Genomic DNA, 16,932 nt, shown 5'->3' on the forward strand with positions numbered 1-16,932 from the left:
AAAACATCTAAAAGGAAGAAGAAGACAACGGCGGCGGTGACGTCAGAGCATAACAACCAATCACATGGCAGGAACGAAGATGGCGGAATCGGAGATGAGCGTCAGGTAGGCAAATGGCAATAAACTTTAGCTAACGTCTATATTTATTAAGTCATTTTTCTTAAAAATGTGCTCGCCAGGAAGCATTTCTACACAACTTTGTCAGCTTGTCAAGCCCCACCAAGTGTAACATTTATACTTGACTGTGTGTCTGTAAAGCTGCTAGCGCCACGCTAACTTAGCTTAGCAAGCGCTAGCAGTTAAACGTTTGAATGCTTTCAACAGCGCGGTGTGTGTCAGCCAGCCGCATGTCAACAACAGCATGTCACCGCTGTGAGCTGTGAAGTTAACTCTGGTTATTTAACCACACGAGGAGACGTCGGTCATATTTCGAGACATAACGCTTTTCATTTAGCTCCAATAATCGTTGAGACTCGACTCTGGTTAGTTGGTGTTTGTGACAAAGGCGAAGCTAGTGTGTTGGGACAATAGCTAAGTTAGTTATGATTATTTGAATGGGAAATGTTATCCTTCGCATTTGCAGTTTGAAAATAGACGCACGAGTCAGAGAATCCTAAAGGGAAATTAATGTGTTAACGTTACATCAGCCACGTCATATAAATCAAGAAACAGATACAATTAAAGGCTAAATTAGTATATGCAGTAACTAAATAGACTAACTCAAAGGGAAATAAAAGTATTACATCCACTTGGCATGAATCAAAATACAAAAACAAACAGGTATAGAAAAGAAACAAATACAATTAAAGGCTAAATTAGTATATGCAATAATTAAACCGACTAACTCAAATATAAAATAACAAATAGTATCTCGGTATAGTCAAGTGGATATTGATAAGGTACCATGGTGCACAGTTGTCTATGGATGTTAGAGTTAAGTGTACATTGATACTTGAAATGAGACACCGCTGGAGAAACTGAAGCTTCACCAGCCTTGTTCCTGGCATTAAATCAAATGAACTGGATGTTGCTGTCAGTTAACAGTTAATATGAACTGACAATTTTCTTATCGGGGAAAATGACTGGAGGTGTAACGTTGAAGGCGGGTGTTTTGAAATGCATCCATGAGTGTCACTATCTAGTTTTAAGGGCTACAACACATTGATCTTTATGTAGTCATCTAATCTTTCCATCAGTTCTGAAGTTGCAATGATGCTTACACTGCAACAGCTTTTTTTATCAGTATCAGTGCATACTTAAACTACTTATTTAATTTCAAACCCTGAGGTGCTGCTGAAATTATTACTTTCACAACAGGTATTACAACAGGTTTTTTTAGAGAAACATAATTAATCTAGGGCTGCCATTAATGACCATTTTCATTATGGATTTATCTGATGTATTGTTTAGTCAATGCAGTATCACAAAACAGGGAAAAATGCCCATTGCAACTTCCCAGAGTCTAAGATGACATCTTCAACTGTCCCAAAATTAATTTTACAATGATAGGCTATATGACAAAACCCAAAGATATTTAATTTATGATTGTATATGACTAAGAAAAGCAACACATGCTTGTATTTCAGAGGTTTGAGCAACAGAGTTTTTGCACTGACTAATCCTTTCAGCTCTAAATTCATCACAGTGTACGTTATTTTATGTCACAATACTGATATATATCGGTATTATATTAAATGTTCTCAAAACTCAGTTGAGATACTGTTTATAGATAATATGACCAGACAATTACAAGACAAGTCTTCTGTCCTTCTACTAAAAGAATAGCAACTACAGTATAAACGATGTAGAAAAACCTCAGAAGTTGACAGATTTGTATTGTCATATTGCTCGTCCTTAATCTGCCTAGTTGACCAAAATGTGCTTTGACATGCAGATGAACTGATCACTATTCATCAATGTACACTGCTGTGAATTAATTGATGTCTGTGAGGGTTTCACTGAAATGTATCCATTCTTCTCTTAGGAGCTGTCGAGAATTATGGACCATATTACTGGGAAGATCAGCACTGCGAGAGCCGGTACATCTTCTTGTTGCCACATGACTTTATGTATATATGGAGGAGTGTGTAGCTACTAAAACAGCATATAATGTGAGAGGATTTGTATTGGAGGTGGTCAGATAGTTACGTTGTAATTTGATTCTAGTTTTTGTAATAAATGGAATAGACTTTTTTGGTAGGTTCAGATCTATCAAAATCACACAATCCTAATATCAGTTAGTTGCTTTTTGATAAAGAAAATATGATTTATTGCCCTCTGAGATCATATTTTTGATACAGGGCTACAGAAAATGACACTAGCCCCAATGATTCAAATGATTTTCTCTCTTTATGATATAATCTCTAACGGTCACAGGCTCAGATAGAGGCAGAACTTGACAGACACTGGGACAGACTACATCAAGGACTCAGTTACTACAAGTCACCCAGGTATATTACAGTTATTTTAATTCTGACATCAAATACATTATTATTTATATCAACTGGAGGGGTAATTTTCAGCGTCCTTTGTTCCAGTTCCTCTTCTGCTGGGAAAGTGAAGGAGAACAAAGATGTTGCACAACCATTGAAGGATTTTGGTCTGAGGATCAGTAAACTGCTGGTAAGAGTTAAAAATTTCAGTTGAAATTCACAATGATTCATAGTTCAAAATGAAAGACTATACTTCCTGTTGACCTCTTGTGCATTTTATGATGATTTCATAATGAGTTAATGCTTTAATTATGTTACAGGGTCTTGATGAGCAGCAGAGTGTGCAGCTTTTACAGTGTTACTTACAGGAGGACTACAGAGGAACCCGTGATTCATTAAAGGTGCCTGTCCTCTCTTTGATAATTCAGTTGTGTTGGAATTTTACAGAAAATGATAAATATGTCACAGTTTTCTTTTTTTAAACCTATAAAATAGATTGAATTCACCGTTTTCTATGAGGAACAAAAATCTCTACTATTTTAAAGCATTGCTCTTCTTAAATTTGATTATATGTTGTTTAAGGTCAAATAACCAACAATTGTACAATAAAGGTATTCATGACTGGAAAAAAAAAAAATGTGATTGACCTGGTTGAATTTATAACACATTTTACAATGTGTAAGACTGTATGAAGATATTATTATGAAAGATATTCAGATGCTGAATAACAGAATCTCCCACTCAGGTTGTTCTCAAGGATGAGCGACAAAGCCAGACGCTGCTGTTGAAGGTCAGTATCTGATACCTGCAGCCATTTACCTGCTGTATAGTCTAGTTGTTTAGTTTCCTTATTTAATCCAGTGAGTTTGACCGCATGTGTGTTTGTGTCCACAGATAGCGGACTATTACTACGAGGAGCGCATGTGTCTGCTCAGATGTGTCCTCCTCTTGTTGACATACTTTCAAGATGAGCGACATCCCTACAGGGTAAGAAACAGCCGGATCTGGGTCATGTTGGATAATTTCATAACATGGCTTTATTTTCGCATTTCACACAGAAAAAACAATGGGTTTAGTTGTTCTTATTTTAACATAACCATTTGTTTTTGTCCAGGCTGAGTACTCTAACTGTGTCAATAAACTGGAGAAGGACCTAGTGAGCAACTACCAGTCACAGTTTGAGAACCTCTTCAAAGCAGAAGCACCAACATGGGAAACCCACGGAAACCTGATGGTGATTATGTGGTTCATACGTCTGGTTCACATTTGGTTAATACTCTGTGTATCGTAACCTAAATCTAATGTAAATACTACATATAATTCTTCACGTTTTGTGTGTTTGACAGACGGAGAGGCAGGTGTCACGTTGGTTCCTGCAGTGTCTGAGAGAACAGTCTCTGCTGCTGGAGATCATCTTCCTGTATTATGCGTACTTTGAGATGAGCCCGTCTGACCTGCTGAGCTTCACCAAAATGTTCAAAGAGCAGGGTTTTGGTTTGCGGCAGACCAACAGACACCTAGTAGACAAGAGCATGGATGCGCTGGTTGACCGTATCGGGTAAGAGCTCTTTGAGAGAGTTTGTGTGTATGTGCCTTTTGATCATGTTTACAAGTGACGTGTAATCCAGGAAGGTATGTCTATTTGTGGTTTGTGACTTAATGCACTGCAAACTTAGCAGACAGAACATGCATCTATATGACAAATGCAAACCACAAACAAACACATCTGACACCATATAGGTCATTCACCGGATGTTTTAGGCTGATACCAATGTTTAAGAGTTAAAAAATAATCCAATAACAAAACATCAGCGGGTATCGATTTTTTTTTTTACATAAACATATAACATAAACAATTTTTTTTTTTTTACAAGGATTCCTTAAAATTGTTATTTAAAGAATTGTGATGATGTGCACTGAATGGGACAAACTATGTAATGATGTCACTGTTTCTAAATCTTAGACATTTCTGCACTCTCATTTCTGTCAACACCAATACTGGTTTATCTGCAGTATGCTAATATTGGGTGCTTTATCAATGTGGCTGATTTATGGTCGGGCTCTAATTCATTGCTTACTATTTTATTATATGCATGATCTTTAATGTCTTGTCTGTTTCTCTAATCTGCAGATACTTGAGCTCTCTCATCCTGGTCGAGGGAATGGACATAGACTTCCTGCACAAGTGCGCCTTGGAAGACTGTACAGAGCAGCATCAGTTCTCCAGTGCTCCTGATGTTGTTAAGGTTTGATTTGAGTCTCTAAATACAGCAGACATTAGCATAATGTAATGCAACCATGGAGTCAAAACATTTTTATATTTGCATAACTGAATTTATTAATCACAAATTTGCCGCGGGGGGCTTTACAATCTGTACAATCATACAACACCTTCTATCTTAGACCCTCAATTCAAATAAGGGGAAAACTCCCCCCCAAAAAATAGAGCTGGATGCAACAGTGTTTATCAAAATTGCACCACAGACACACACACTAGAAGAAGCGAAATTACTAATGAAGATTTCAACTTGTGGAAAAACATTTCTGTTTTTTATTTTCAATTTTTATCACTTTTATTCTTGGTAAAATACGGACCGGTCATGACTAAGATATTCCTCATGAATATATGAGGAATATCTTAGTCATAAAATATATAAAATTTACTGTTTTCCATCAATCTGTCTGAACGCTGTCTTTAGATCTTCAGGTATCAGCGTTTATCCACATAAATTGCAGAAGATTATCACAGACTGAAAGAATTGATTTAGAAACCTAAAATAAATCTTACAGACATCTGAACCTGCGTATTTTCTCCGCGTCTTCCAGGAGATGGATCAGCTGCTGTTGACGTTCGGTGACATCCCTCATCATGGTCCCGTGCTGCTGGCCTGGGTCCTGCTGAGACACACGCTGAGACCAGACGAGTCCAGCCCCGTGGTCAGGAGGATAGGCAACACCGCTCTGCAGCTGGCGGTGTTTCAGTACCTTTCAACCATGCTGAAAGGTCTCGGAGTCTCAGGGAATAACGTAAGAGAACACAGATACACATTCTCAAGAAGTGAAGATTAAAAAGAAAATCTATAACTTTTAGTTAAAAGAAAACAGTCTCTCTTTTAATGGTTACTCTTGTTACTGCTGGGAAAACCCTGCCCCTCTGCTGCTCTCAATATCTAATATACTGAAATGTCATCCTGTTGCTGCGCGCTTTTGAACAGAAATACATCAAGTTTAACGAGGTCTTAAGCCACGCTCTAATCAAAGGCCATAGAGCAAGTAGTTCTCATATCTTTATCCTCTGAGTTAAGAGTACTTCGGGGTTTTTCTACCGGGTAGTTAAATGTAATCACAGACCTAAATCAGTCTCTAATGAGATGGCTGGAATAAAAACCACTTGGCAGAAGGGAAACATGCTGAGCTGTGGATCAGTTTATAGTCATAATCATGCCTCTCAAACTGTGGTGTATATCAGCAGTGAAGCCAGACGTTACACCGCACTTAAAAATGTACTCGCATTCTTGGAGTCAAAAACTAAAAGCTTTTGGGGACTTTTGCACAGTTTTTTTTTTTTAATGGGAACAAATTATATAAAATTCCAAACCTGGTTGGGTCTGACCTCCTGAAAATAACAAGTTTCACCACCAATCACCTTTCCATCCTGACTTTTAAACACCAGTTAAATACACACATACCAGAAGGTATCATCCTTTATTCTCATATTTGTATTGTTATACTAAATAAAACTCTTCATCTCTTTGTCTCTCCAGTGTACAGCGAGCACAGCAAAGATGTGTATCTACGGCCTCCTTTCATTTGTGATCATTTCTTTTGAAGAGGAAAGCTTACAGGTACGCAGGCGGATTTTTACATGTCTATCTATTAAATGTCCCCCGTCATGGTCATATTTTTCATATTTGTAACCTGTGTTGGTGATTTGCCCTCGTCATAACGCACGTGACAGGCCGACGGTGTGGCGACACAGTGCTCCCACCTGATCGACGCGGCCTGTGAAGTCCTCTCTGCTCCCAGTCTGGCTGAAGTCTTTTGGGAAATGGTGAGAAAAAAAAAAACATAACAGAGGAAGACTAATTAGATAACGAGAGTGAGAACTGTAAATAATCTGTACTGTTTCATAAAATGTTTATTCTAGAAGCCAAACATGGGATTGGGAATGATCCTGGACAGTGCAGTCGGGATGTTCCCTCATAAGATCGGACCGTTGTTACAGCTACTAACTGCACTTCTGTCAAACAAGTCGACTGTTAAAAAGGTAAATTTCACACAGAAACAAACTCAAACACTGTATTCACTTCCTTATCTAAATTACTAAGCAATGTATTTTTACCTTTTATGCGACAGGTGTACAACTTTTTAGATAAGATGTCCTTCTACACACAAGTTTACAAACATAAGCCCAACGATATCATCTCCAAGGACGACGAGACACTGTGGAGGAGACAGACGCCAAAACTTCTCTACCCGCTTGGTTAGTTTTTTGGTTGTTATTGTGAGATTTGAATACAGACTCAAAATTTTGTTTGCCCAAGAATGTCCGAGGGTCTGGTTTTTGATGCGTATTTGTCGAAATCATTTCATGTTTCTCTTGTGTGACGTACCTCTTATCAGGCACAGGGCAGACTAACCTGTGGATGCCACAAGGAGTGCTGGGCCAAGTGATGATCGGAGGCGAGCAGGGCTACGTGGTGCGCTGGGATTACTCCTACAGCTCCTGGACTCTGTTCACCTGTGAGGTGGAGATGCTGCTCCATGTTGTTTCAACCGCAGGTATAAACCTGATCATTCATTACCTACACAAGCAGACTGTACTCTCATTTAATCCTCACACATAAGGAATAAAGCTCCGTTACACAATGTTTGCAGTATTTGTAATTAACCATCTAGTGATTCATGTAATGATTACCATCAATGGTAATTATAATTATTTATGTTTAGAAAATGGAAAAAGTGATGCACAGTGATCATCGCAAGTTACCCTCAGAGTCCAAAGTAATGTCATGAAACTGATTTCTTAGTCTAGTAAACAGCCCAAAATGTTTAATGAAACTAAAAAAAAATCATTAAAAATATATAACTAACTATTATCTTCTTTATGGATTTAATCTGAAGATTATTTTCTCGATTAATCAGTTAATCCTTTTGTCTATAAAATTTCAGAAAATTTGTGAAAAATGCCCATCATAATGTTAAAATGTTTTGCTTCATCCAACCGTCCAGAATCCAAAGTTTACAATCATGTAAAACACAAAAAAAACCTTCAAATTCTCACATTTGAGAAGCTGCAACCAGCAAAAGTTTGGCATTCTTCCTTAATGTTTCCCAAAAATGTTTTGTGCAGATGTTTGGTTATTTCATTCTGTCAGTTGATTAATTGATTTTGCCGCTGATTTTATTTTATTTTTTCAGCATTGTTAATTTGTGTCTGTTCCTCTGCCTTTTCTCGTACTAGATGTCATCGCTCACTGTGTTCGTGTGAAGCCGATCCTGGATCTGGTCCATAAGATCATAAGCACAGACTGGACCGTGTCAGATTGTCTGTTGCCTCTCACTTCACGCATATACATGCTGCTGCAGAGGTAAATTAAACTACTGATTAAGTGTATTTGTTATTTTGTACTTCATTTTTAAAATAGTCTTGATTTAAAACCAAGAATGGATTTTTTTTTTCCTTTGTAATTTGTGTGTTTCCCGTCCGTCAGATTAACGTCGGTCATCAACCCTCCAGTGGACGTGATCGCCTCCTGTGTGAACTGCCTCTCCGTACTGGCTGCAAGGATGCCAGGGAAGGTGGGTACACTGGCTACTTCTAGTGTGAACAGTCTTGAATCCTCTTCACACACATCTTCTTAATGTTTCTTTTTAAACTTTCAGGTGTGGTCCAGTCTGCACCACACAGGTTTCCTCCCCTTTGCCTCCAACCCTTTGACCAGCATGGCCCAGTGTGTGAGGTAAAGAAAAACTCAAACTTTGTGCTGTGCTGTGTTTAATTTGACTGGAAAACATCAAGGAGTTTAACTTTTTTTGGGGTCAAATAGTAAAAAAACCTTTTTTTTTCTCTATTTTTTTGTAGCGCTGAAGGGATGAAAGCAGGTAACTATGGCAACCTGCTAGTCCAGATTGAGCAGCCCAGAGGGGAGTACGCTGTGACCATCGCCTTCCTCCGTCTCATCACAACCCTGGTCAAGGTATTTTTCACTGAATGAGATGCACACAAATGTTTTTCTTGCCGACTTTTTGTAGGAGCAGCCGAACATTGTAGTTTTACATAAAATAAAGAGGTAAATATATTATTTTTTATCTTTAAATGTGTTGCCCTGCTGCTATAATGTGCATCATGTCTCTCTTCCATCTCCCTCTGTTGATTATTTCAGGGTCAGCTCGGCAGCACTCAGAACAAAGGCCTGATCCCCTGTGTGCTGCTCGTGTTAAAGGAGATGCTGCCCACGTACCACAAGTGGCGTTATAACACATACGGGGTCAGGGAGAGGATAGGTAAGGGCGCTTTATGACAGTGCTGGCAAGTTTCTTTGTCCCAGAAACCAGACTGACAAAATAAAGAAAATTAAACTGAATAAACACTTGCTGCTGTGTGTCGCTGCAGGTTGTCTTATTCTGGAGCTGATCCATGCCATTCTCAATCTGAGCCCAGAGGGAGAGGATCAGGGCAGGTAAGGCATACCGAATACAGTATCTGGTCGCACAAAACGATGATTAATAACTGGCAGATTAAATTGATAATGAAAATGATTGTTAGTTGCAGCCCTGATTAATTTATTGTCAGACATTAGGTAGTTAATTTACTTGTGAAGTTGTTGATTTGCTCTTTTTTTCTTCCTTGATGCAGCACTCCCACCCTGCAGTCTCTGTGCATCTACAGCCTGGCAAACACTGAGGCTGGACAGGCAGTCGTCAATATCATGGGAGTCGGAGTGGACACCATCGATGTGGTCCTGGCTGCACAGCCCAGCAGGTGTTCATGTCAAGTTTTTCCGTTCCTCTTTCCACATTTCTCTCGTTATGTTCTCATATAATTTGCCAAAATCCTTCCGTCTTTCTCACATTAAATCATTTTGTTTTCTTTTTTTTTTTTCTTCCCTCTTCTTAACGCCGTCCAGCTGCGGCTCCGAGGGTCCTGGTCAGATCCTGATCCAAACAGTCAAACTGGCCTTCTCTGTCACCAACAACGTCATCCGTCTGAAGCCGCCGTCTGATGTCGTGTCCCCTCTGGAGCAGGCCCTGACTCAGCACGGCGGTCACGGCAACAACCTCATCGTTGTCCTGGCCAAATACATTTACCACAAACACGACCCGGCGTTGCCTCGGCTCGCAATCCAGCTGCTCAAAAGGCTCGCCACAGTAAGAACATCCACATACACGCACAGTGTTTGCAGTCATACTTGACGAGTTTGTTTCTCGACTCAATATTGTATCATCGATGCTGATCTTTTATTTTGTCTCTAGGTGGCTCCCATGTCCGTCTACGCCTGCCTCGGCAGCGACGCAGCAGCCATTCGGGATGCGTTCCTCACTCGGCTCCAGAGCAAGACAGAAGACATGAGGATCAAAGTCATGATCCTTGAATTTCTAACCGTTGCCGTGGAAACTCAGCCCGGCCTCATCGAGCTCTTCCTCAACCTAGAAGTCAAAGATGGCAGTGAGGGGTCAAAGGTGAGAACTACTGGAATATAAAGAATAAAAAGAAGTGTATTTGAAGATGTGCTTCAAAATATCTCAACGTGTTATTTTTGACTGGTAGGAGTTTCTGCTCGGTGAGTGGAGCTGCCTCCATGTGGTGTTGGACCTGATCGACTCCAAACAGCAGGGGAAGTATTGGTGTCCCCCCCTGCTCCACCGAGCAGCCCTGGCCTTCCTCCTGGCCCTCTGGCAGGACCGCAGAGATAGCGCCATCTCAGTATTACGCACCAAGTAAGCACATCTCTCAAGACAATCCATACCTTGACCTTGGATTGAATACGGAGTCTTATGAATATATTGCTGCTCTTTTTACGCAGAGACAGGTTTTGGGAAAATTTGACAACACCTCTCTTCGGAACGCTCACCCCACCGTCAGACACCACGGAGGTACTTTGCTCTTTTTACACTGCTATAATGACCACACGAGTACTTGGATGTCTGATGTGTCAACTCAAGAGTTTTCTTTCGTCTTCAGCCCTGTGTTCTGGAAACTTGTGCTTTTGTCATGAAAATCATCGGCCTGGAGATCTACTACGTAGTCAGGTAACTTCCATATTGTCATTTACAGGTGATCACTCAAATCTCCAGAGATTTATGCTAATCGTGTCTGTATTGTTGCAGCGGCTCCTTGGAGCAGTCTCTGAAAGACAGTCTTCAGAAGTTCTCCAACGCGCGACGGTATGAGTACTGGTCCCAGTATGTCAAATCTCTGGTTTGCCACGTTGCGGAGATGGAGGAGGAAGGCATCTGTTACTTCGCAGAGACCCAGATGTTGATCTCTGCCTGGCGGATGCTGCTGATACTCTCCACTAGTCACGTATGTTACTGTAAACCCGGTCATGGTTGTGGTGTTTTTAAATCGTTGCCTGAAGACTTCACTAGTGTTTTTAGGAAAGAGCTGATCTGCAAAATGACAAAGCAGAACTGTTGCAATGAAAATTTATTTTCTGTCTTCAGTCGGATGTGATGCAGCTAACGGAAGACTCAACCAAGCTGAAGCTTTTCATGGACGTGCTCGATGGAACTAAAGCTGCTGTAAGTCATCTTGACAACATATTTTTTTGAATTTTTTGTCTTCTTACTCACTTACTTACTTTTTGTATTTCTCTTTTTGTTTAAAAGCTGTTTTACTTTCTAACCATTTCTGTCTAAATTAGCTTACGACACCCATGTCTGTGCCTTGTCTTCGTCTCGGATCCATGATGGCCACTTTACTTCTCATCCTCCTCAAACAGTGGCGAGGGTGCGTATTCCTGCATTTGACAGAGAAACTTTATAGGTTTCTATGAATGTCATAGCCAACCATTCTACCTCCTTTATCCCCAATAAACTCCTGCTGCTCTCTTCTTCTCTCCAGCGTGGTAGCAACAGCTCCTGACATCCTGTCCCCCCTCTCCCTGATCTTGGAGTCTGTCCTACAAGCTGACCAGCAGATGATGGAGAGGACCAAAGCCAAAATCTTCTCTGCGCTCATTTCTGTGCTGCAGATTCAGGGACTCAACGGTAAGCGGAGCCGCGTTTGAAATGCTGCAGAGACCTGTAGTTCCGTCTTTTTTTTTGCTTATGAAATTTTGCGTCAACCCTAACCAGGCGGGGAGATTTCCCAGCTGCCCCAGCTGTTGCTGTCTGTGTGCGAGACGGTGAAAGACGAGGCCCTGGCGCTCATAGACAATACTCGTCACATGAGCCAGATGGGAGACACGGTGGAGGAAGAGGACAGCATGGAGACAGACTCTCCCCGCGGCCCTCAGAAGGACAAGAGAGACGGGGTGAGCGGAGGCGGAGGAGTGTTTAAATGTCTGTTTTGGCTCCACATTTCTGCTTCCAGTGGTGTCAAATAGTCAGTTACATATTTAAGTTAATGATCTTTATTTTCAAGATTTATCTTCAGTCATTCAAGATATCAAATGTGTTTTTAATAGTCTGGCATAGTGTTCAGGCAGAGGAAATACTAAAGATGAGATGAACATTTATTACATTAACACATATCTCTGCCACTGTTCACTTTTACTGCTTCGATAGGGGTCAAACTACCATCAGCACCAGCTATTTTTTAAAGTAAATCTTTTTTTTCCCCTCTTGTTTTATTCAGGTGTGTGTACTAGCGCTGCATTTAGCGAAGGAACTGTGTCGCACCGACGAGGACGGCGAGCACTGGGTCTCGGTGATGAGGAAGGTTCCTGTCCTCCCCTCGGTGCTCAGCGCCGTGGAGCTCAGCCTGCGATCCAAACATAACCTCTACTTCACAGAGGCTGCGCTTCACCTGCTGCTCACGCTGGCCCGCACCCCTCAGGTAAACACACTTTGAAATTTAAAGGATAAAGATGGTCTGTTTATATGTTTTTGTTATTACTAATATATGCTGTAAAAATACCAAAAGCGTGCAGCACTCAGCCCCAAACCCACTGGATCCTAGGAGACATAATTCTTTAAGAATGGGTCTCAAATATATAGCTTAGGAGTAAGTAGTGCAATTGTTGGTGACTACTTTCAGTAAGTGATTAATACACGTTTGATGTTTACAGTTACACGATTGTGTGTTTAATTGACCCAAAATATACTATATTGTCATCAAAATGTAGGAACGTGTCACCCAGTGCAGCAGTGTGGCTCATTAATGTGTTTATTTATAGTTTTTGGACAACAATGACGCTCTTTGTCACAGAGGAATAATAAATATATCAGGCTTTGGACACACATGCAATGTTAATAGGATTAATTATGGTTGTTTTTTTTTTGTTTTCTTGAGATTTGTTAACAATAAGGAATATCACCAGCTTACAGTTTGGTTTTTAAATGAATTCTTTACATCAAGTTTAAGATGTCTTCATACTTCCTGCAGGGGGCAGCAGCTGTTGCTGGAGCAGGAGTCATCCAGACAATCTGCCTCCCTCTCCTCAGCGTGTATGAGGTCTCTTCAAACGGGTCGTCACAGGTAATAGAAATTAAATTATAGTGACTTTTTTTCTGCCTTTCATGTAAGACGGCAGTTCTTTGTGTATTAACATGACATAATAACATAACATATCCATGTCCCTGAGCAGAGTTTCTCCCGTAAGTCCCAGGACTCCGCCTGCTGGCCGGGTGTGTATCGCCTCTGCATGTCCTTGATGGAGAGTCTGCTCAAGACTCTGCGCTACAACTTCATCAATGAAGCCCTGGACTTTGTTGGGGTGCATCAAGAACGCATATTACAGGTACGACTGGGATGGCGGGAAAGTTCACACAATGAAAGATACCATCAGTAGTATTATTTACCTTAATCTGCTATTGGAACACCCTGTTTTCACTTAGAGCCTTTATATAAATCAAGATTTATTAAATTAATTAGTTATTAAAGCCACAGAAATTGACTTGCTATGAATTAAGCCATTGCTGTACAGCTGTATGATGGCAGTAATGTGAGTGTTGTTGCTTTTAAAGCTTAAGACAGATTTAAGTGGGAGGTAAGTCAGGGTTTATCACTAACTTTCATGCTGTTTTCTCCTGCTCAGTGTCTGAATGCAGTGCGAACAGTGCAGAGTCTGGCGTGTTTGGACGAGGCGGATCACACCGTCGGCTTCCTGCTGCAGCTCTCAAGCTTCTGTAAAGAGTGGCAGTTTCACCTGCCCAAACTGCTCCGAGACATACAGGCAAGTCCAGAGCGAAGCTCCACATCAGCCACGCTAATAACACCACCACGGCTTCACTGTCAGTCAGTTATTCAGCTTTATTAATAGTTTTTTTTTTTCTCTCTTTCATCCATGCAGGTAAATCTGTGTTACTTGTGCCAGACCTGCACATATCTGCTCCATAGTAAGAAGATGCTCCATCACTACCTCCAGGTCAGAAACCAGGCAATCCTATGATTTCTTATATATGATTCCTGCAGCATCATTATCATCATTATAACCAATGTGAGTTTCAATGAGTCCCCACCAAACACTTTGGGATGTTTATATATCCAGATAAACAACAGCTGCGTGTTTGTGTGTTTCGGGAATTTTTCTCAGGCTAAAAACGGTGAGGCGTTGCCCCCTGGTCCCCTCCCCAGGACACAACGCCCCCCCCAGACCCCGTCTAAAGAGGCAGCAGGTGGAGGGGAGAGAGAGGAGGCCGAGCAGAAAGCCCTGCTGGCCGTACAGTGCAGCCTTCTGAAGATCCTCAGCAAAACGCTGGCGACGCTGCAGCACTTCACACCAGACTGCTGCCAGATTCTCCTGGACCAGGTCAGCCTGATTATTAGCATCAGATTTCCAGCTACATCATCATAATAGAGAAGATAGAGAAACTGAGATGCTCTTCTGTGTTTCTGCATCTGTCAGTGTATGGACTTGGCAGAGTATAGGACCTTGTTTGTGCTCAGCTTCACGACTCCTGCGTTCGACCCTGACGTGGCTCCTTCGTTCGGAACCCTGCTGGCCACCATCAACGTGGCCCTGAGCATGCTGAGCGAGGTAAATGTTCAGTGTAATTATGAATCATTTCAGCTACAGTTAACCAAGATCCCTGACTTTAAAAGGATTTCTGTGTATAGATGGAAAAGAAGAAAGAACCTGTTTCCTTGAGCATCGCCTCGCTAGCATCATCAGAGGAGCTCCAAGCACTGAAGTGAGTTAATATTGCAAGTATTTTTTTCATCACATGGAGCCTTGATTGAAATTAAAAGTCTTCTAAAGTCTTTTTTTCTTTGGGACAGTGACTTATTTTTGTTTTCTGTCTTCTACAGGTCACTGCTGATGTTCACCATGGAGAACTGTTTCTACGTGCTGATCTCGCAGGCGGTTCGGTGTCTCAAAGATCCCTCCATCCTCCCTCGAGACAAACAGAGGCTCAAACAGGAGCTCAGCTCTGAACTGGTGAGATGTCATAACTCTCTTGTCATGCTTTTTTTTTTTTGACTTTGGTATTTTTTTTATGCTGTTATAGTGTCAGATGTCTGTTAAATGTGGTCAAAGTTCCACAATTTGAGGCAAATGTATGTAAAAAATGCTGCTCTGAAGGCTGTTCCTGAAGTACAACAGCTGTCCATGCTGTAGCCTTTGTTTCTAAGAAGTTTTTTGAAGTGTAAATCAATCAAAGATATTCCAGTAGAGCCCCAGAATATAGTGGAAAAAGTGCATATGATGTCTGTAAACTATCCTTGTTTGAAATCTTCTGTATGCTTTTAACACACCTACAGAATATTATCTAATTTCTCTCATCTCTGCTATCTGTCCCCCCCCGCAGAGCACTCTTCTCTCGAGCCTGTCCCGCCACTTCCGCAGGGGTTCACCATCGTCTCCGGCCAGCGGCATCCTCCCCTCCACCCAGTCCAAACCACCCACACCGGGCTCCAAGGGAAGCCATGAAGGTCAGGAGCCGATCATCCAGCTCGTTCAGGCCTTCGTCAGACTTGTGCAGAGATAGATCTCACAGATCTCAATGTTCTTTTACAAAGCCAGCATTTTTGTTTTGTACTTCCAGTAGTACCATCAGGGAAAAAAAAAAACATTTCTGGTGTTATGCCTCATTGTAAAAGTACACAGTGATTACAGTAGTTTAATTAGTAAACATTTGTGACCGGGCGTGAGTGTTTATTCTAATAATGTGATGTTTATTAATGATTGGAGCCAGACTTTTGATAACCTGTTGAACATTTCATTTTGCCAAAACTGCTGTTACGACTAAAATTTGACATGAGTACAACTAAAGTGTTCAAAAGGCCAACGAAAAGCTGCCTGATTTCTGAAGAAGTCTCGGTGCTACTTTAACATCAGTGACCGACTGCGGTCCGTCTTTCCAAGGTCTAGTTTTATAGGCCACTTTGACAACACGAAATGACCAGACACGTTTCAAGTGCTACTTAGAAAAAAAAAATAAAAATATTAGACCTTTCAAATATAATCTTATTTCATCTATAATGTAGTAGAAAAGCTTACTTTGTAAAACTGCAATAGACTTTTTCTAATTCTCTTCATTTTCTCTAACTCTGCTATTTTCTTATCTGTGCTTATTATCCATGTACACACATTGAAGCGGCTGCCAAGATTTGTACCTAAATGTATATGCCAATAAAGGGACTTTTGTACCACAAGTTCTAATTTGGACTTTTTTTTTTGATGTGTGTTGCGCTTAAAGTTAAATTAAAACAGCTTCAGACATGAAAGTTTGAACCATTAAACTTTTTTCTTTACTGCATTTGCACATAATTCCTGAAACACACCTTGAACCATCCTGTACATAAACTGACAGGTAAAAACAAAAAGTCAGTAATAAAATACATTTTCATGTTCTTATATGCATCATATAAAAAGAATAAAAGGAAAAATATTTCAGTTGCAGGAATTACTATTTACAAAAGGCATTTACTTTTTTAAAAAGAAACTTTTACAACTTCAGTACCTAAAACAAATCAACTTATAGGCAGGTCGTTCTTGTGCAATTAAAGTACAAAAAAAGGCTTCGAAATCTGGAGAGTAAGGTGACAGTTTTACAGCAGGACAGGAAGGCAGGATAAGACCTAACGAACATTAGGTAGCTACATTATCAGAAGCAGTGTGGGGCGGCGGACCGGCAGGTTTAGTAGCTGCAGTGGAAAGAGGCGTCGCTGTTGTTTTCCTCTGATGATACAGAGTGACGGCCTGCGGTCGCTCTACAGACAACAGCACTTATCTGCTCAGGCTGAGGGTCTGTAGTGTCTCCTACTGGCCATTGACTGGGACTTCCTGTAACAGAAAACAGGTTGACAACATACTGTGACATCAACCCGGAGACACTGAAGAACAGTCACTTCACATCTCACACATGCAGGGTGAAACACAACGAAAAT

The 16,932-nt window shown here is 40.9% G+C and overlaps 2 protein-coding genes across 8 annotated transcripts in view; one reads left to right on the plus strand and one right to left on the minus strand.

Moving 5' to 3' along the window:
* The first annotated feature begins 7 nt into the window (after nt 1-7).
* nup188 (nucleoporin 188) lies at nt 8-16,197 on the plus strand. The gene is made up of 43 exons (XM_067575229.1): nt 8-105; nt 1,985-2,039; nt 2,377-2,450; nt 2,538-2,622; nt 2,753-2,833; nt 3,178-3,222; nt 3,327-3,419; nt 3,547-3,666; nt 3,779-3,990; nt 4,564-4,678; nt 5,259-5,459; nt 6,197-6,277; nt 6,391-6,483; nt 6,580-6,699; nt 6,789-6,915; nt 7,056-7,214; nt 7,897-8,023; nt 8,147-8,234; nt 8,319-8,395; nt 8,518-8,632; nt 8,819-8,939; nt 9,049-9,115; nt 9,292-9,417; nt 9,563-9,803; nt 9,909-10,115; nt 10,204-10,373; nt 10,460-10,529; nt 10,618-10,685; nt 10,764-10,959; nt 11,100-11,177; nt 11,300-11,385; nt 11,500-11,645; nt 11,733-11,911; nt 12,235-12,435; nt 12,985-13,077; nt 13,187-13,339; nt 13,637-13,774; nt 13,892-13,966; nt 14,135-14,350; nt 14,447-14,578; nt 14,659-14,732; nt 14,851-14,980; nt 15,351-16,197. Exons 1-43 carry the CDS (start codon nt 65-67, stop codon nt 15,528-15,530), a joined length of 5,256 nt encoding a protein of 1,751 aa, XP_067431330.1. The 5' UTR covers nt 8-64; the 3' UTR covers nt 15,531-16,197.
* A 73-nt stretch (nt 16,198-16,270) lies between these two features.
* Nucleotides 16,271-16,932, minus strand: part of cdk5rap2 (CDK5 regulatory subunit associated protein 2) — a 34,961-nt gene continuing 34,299 nt past the window's right edge. For all 7 annotated transcript variants that reach the window (XM_067575223.1, XM_067575227.1, XM_067575228.1 and 4 more), the window contains one exon: nt 16,271-16,828. In XM_067575223.1, coding sequence (XP_067431324.1) covers nt 16,683-16,828 — 146 coding nt within the window. In that variant the 3' untranslated portion in view covers nt 16,271-16,682. The remainder of the gene's footprint in view (nt 16,829-16,932) is intronic.

This window comes from Thunnus thynnus, chromosome 19, assembly GCF_963924715.1.
Source record: "Thunnus thynnus chromosome 19, fThuThy2.1, whole genome shotgun sequence".
NCBI lineage: Eukaryota > Metazoa > Chordata > Actinopteri > Scombriformes > Scombridae > Thunnus > Thunnus thynnus.

Excerpts from the sequence above, each read along its gene's own strand:
- nup188 (XM_067575229.1), top strand. The coding sequence starts at position 65 with ATGGCAGGAACGAAGATGGCGGAATCGGAGATGAGCGTCAG. Across the intron at positions 3,991-4,563 it reads GCGCTGGTTGACCGTATCGG|ATACTTGAGCTCTCTCATCC; the intron begins GTAAGAGCTCTT and ends TCTAATCTGCAG. Across the intron at positions 13,340-13,636 it reads ATCAAGAACGCATATTACAG|TGTCTGAATGCAGTGCGAAC; the intron begins GTACGACTGGGA and ends TCTCCTGCTCAG.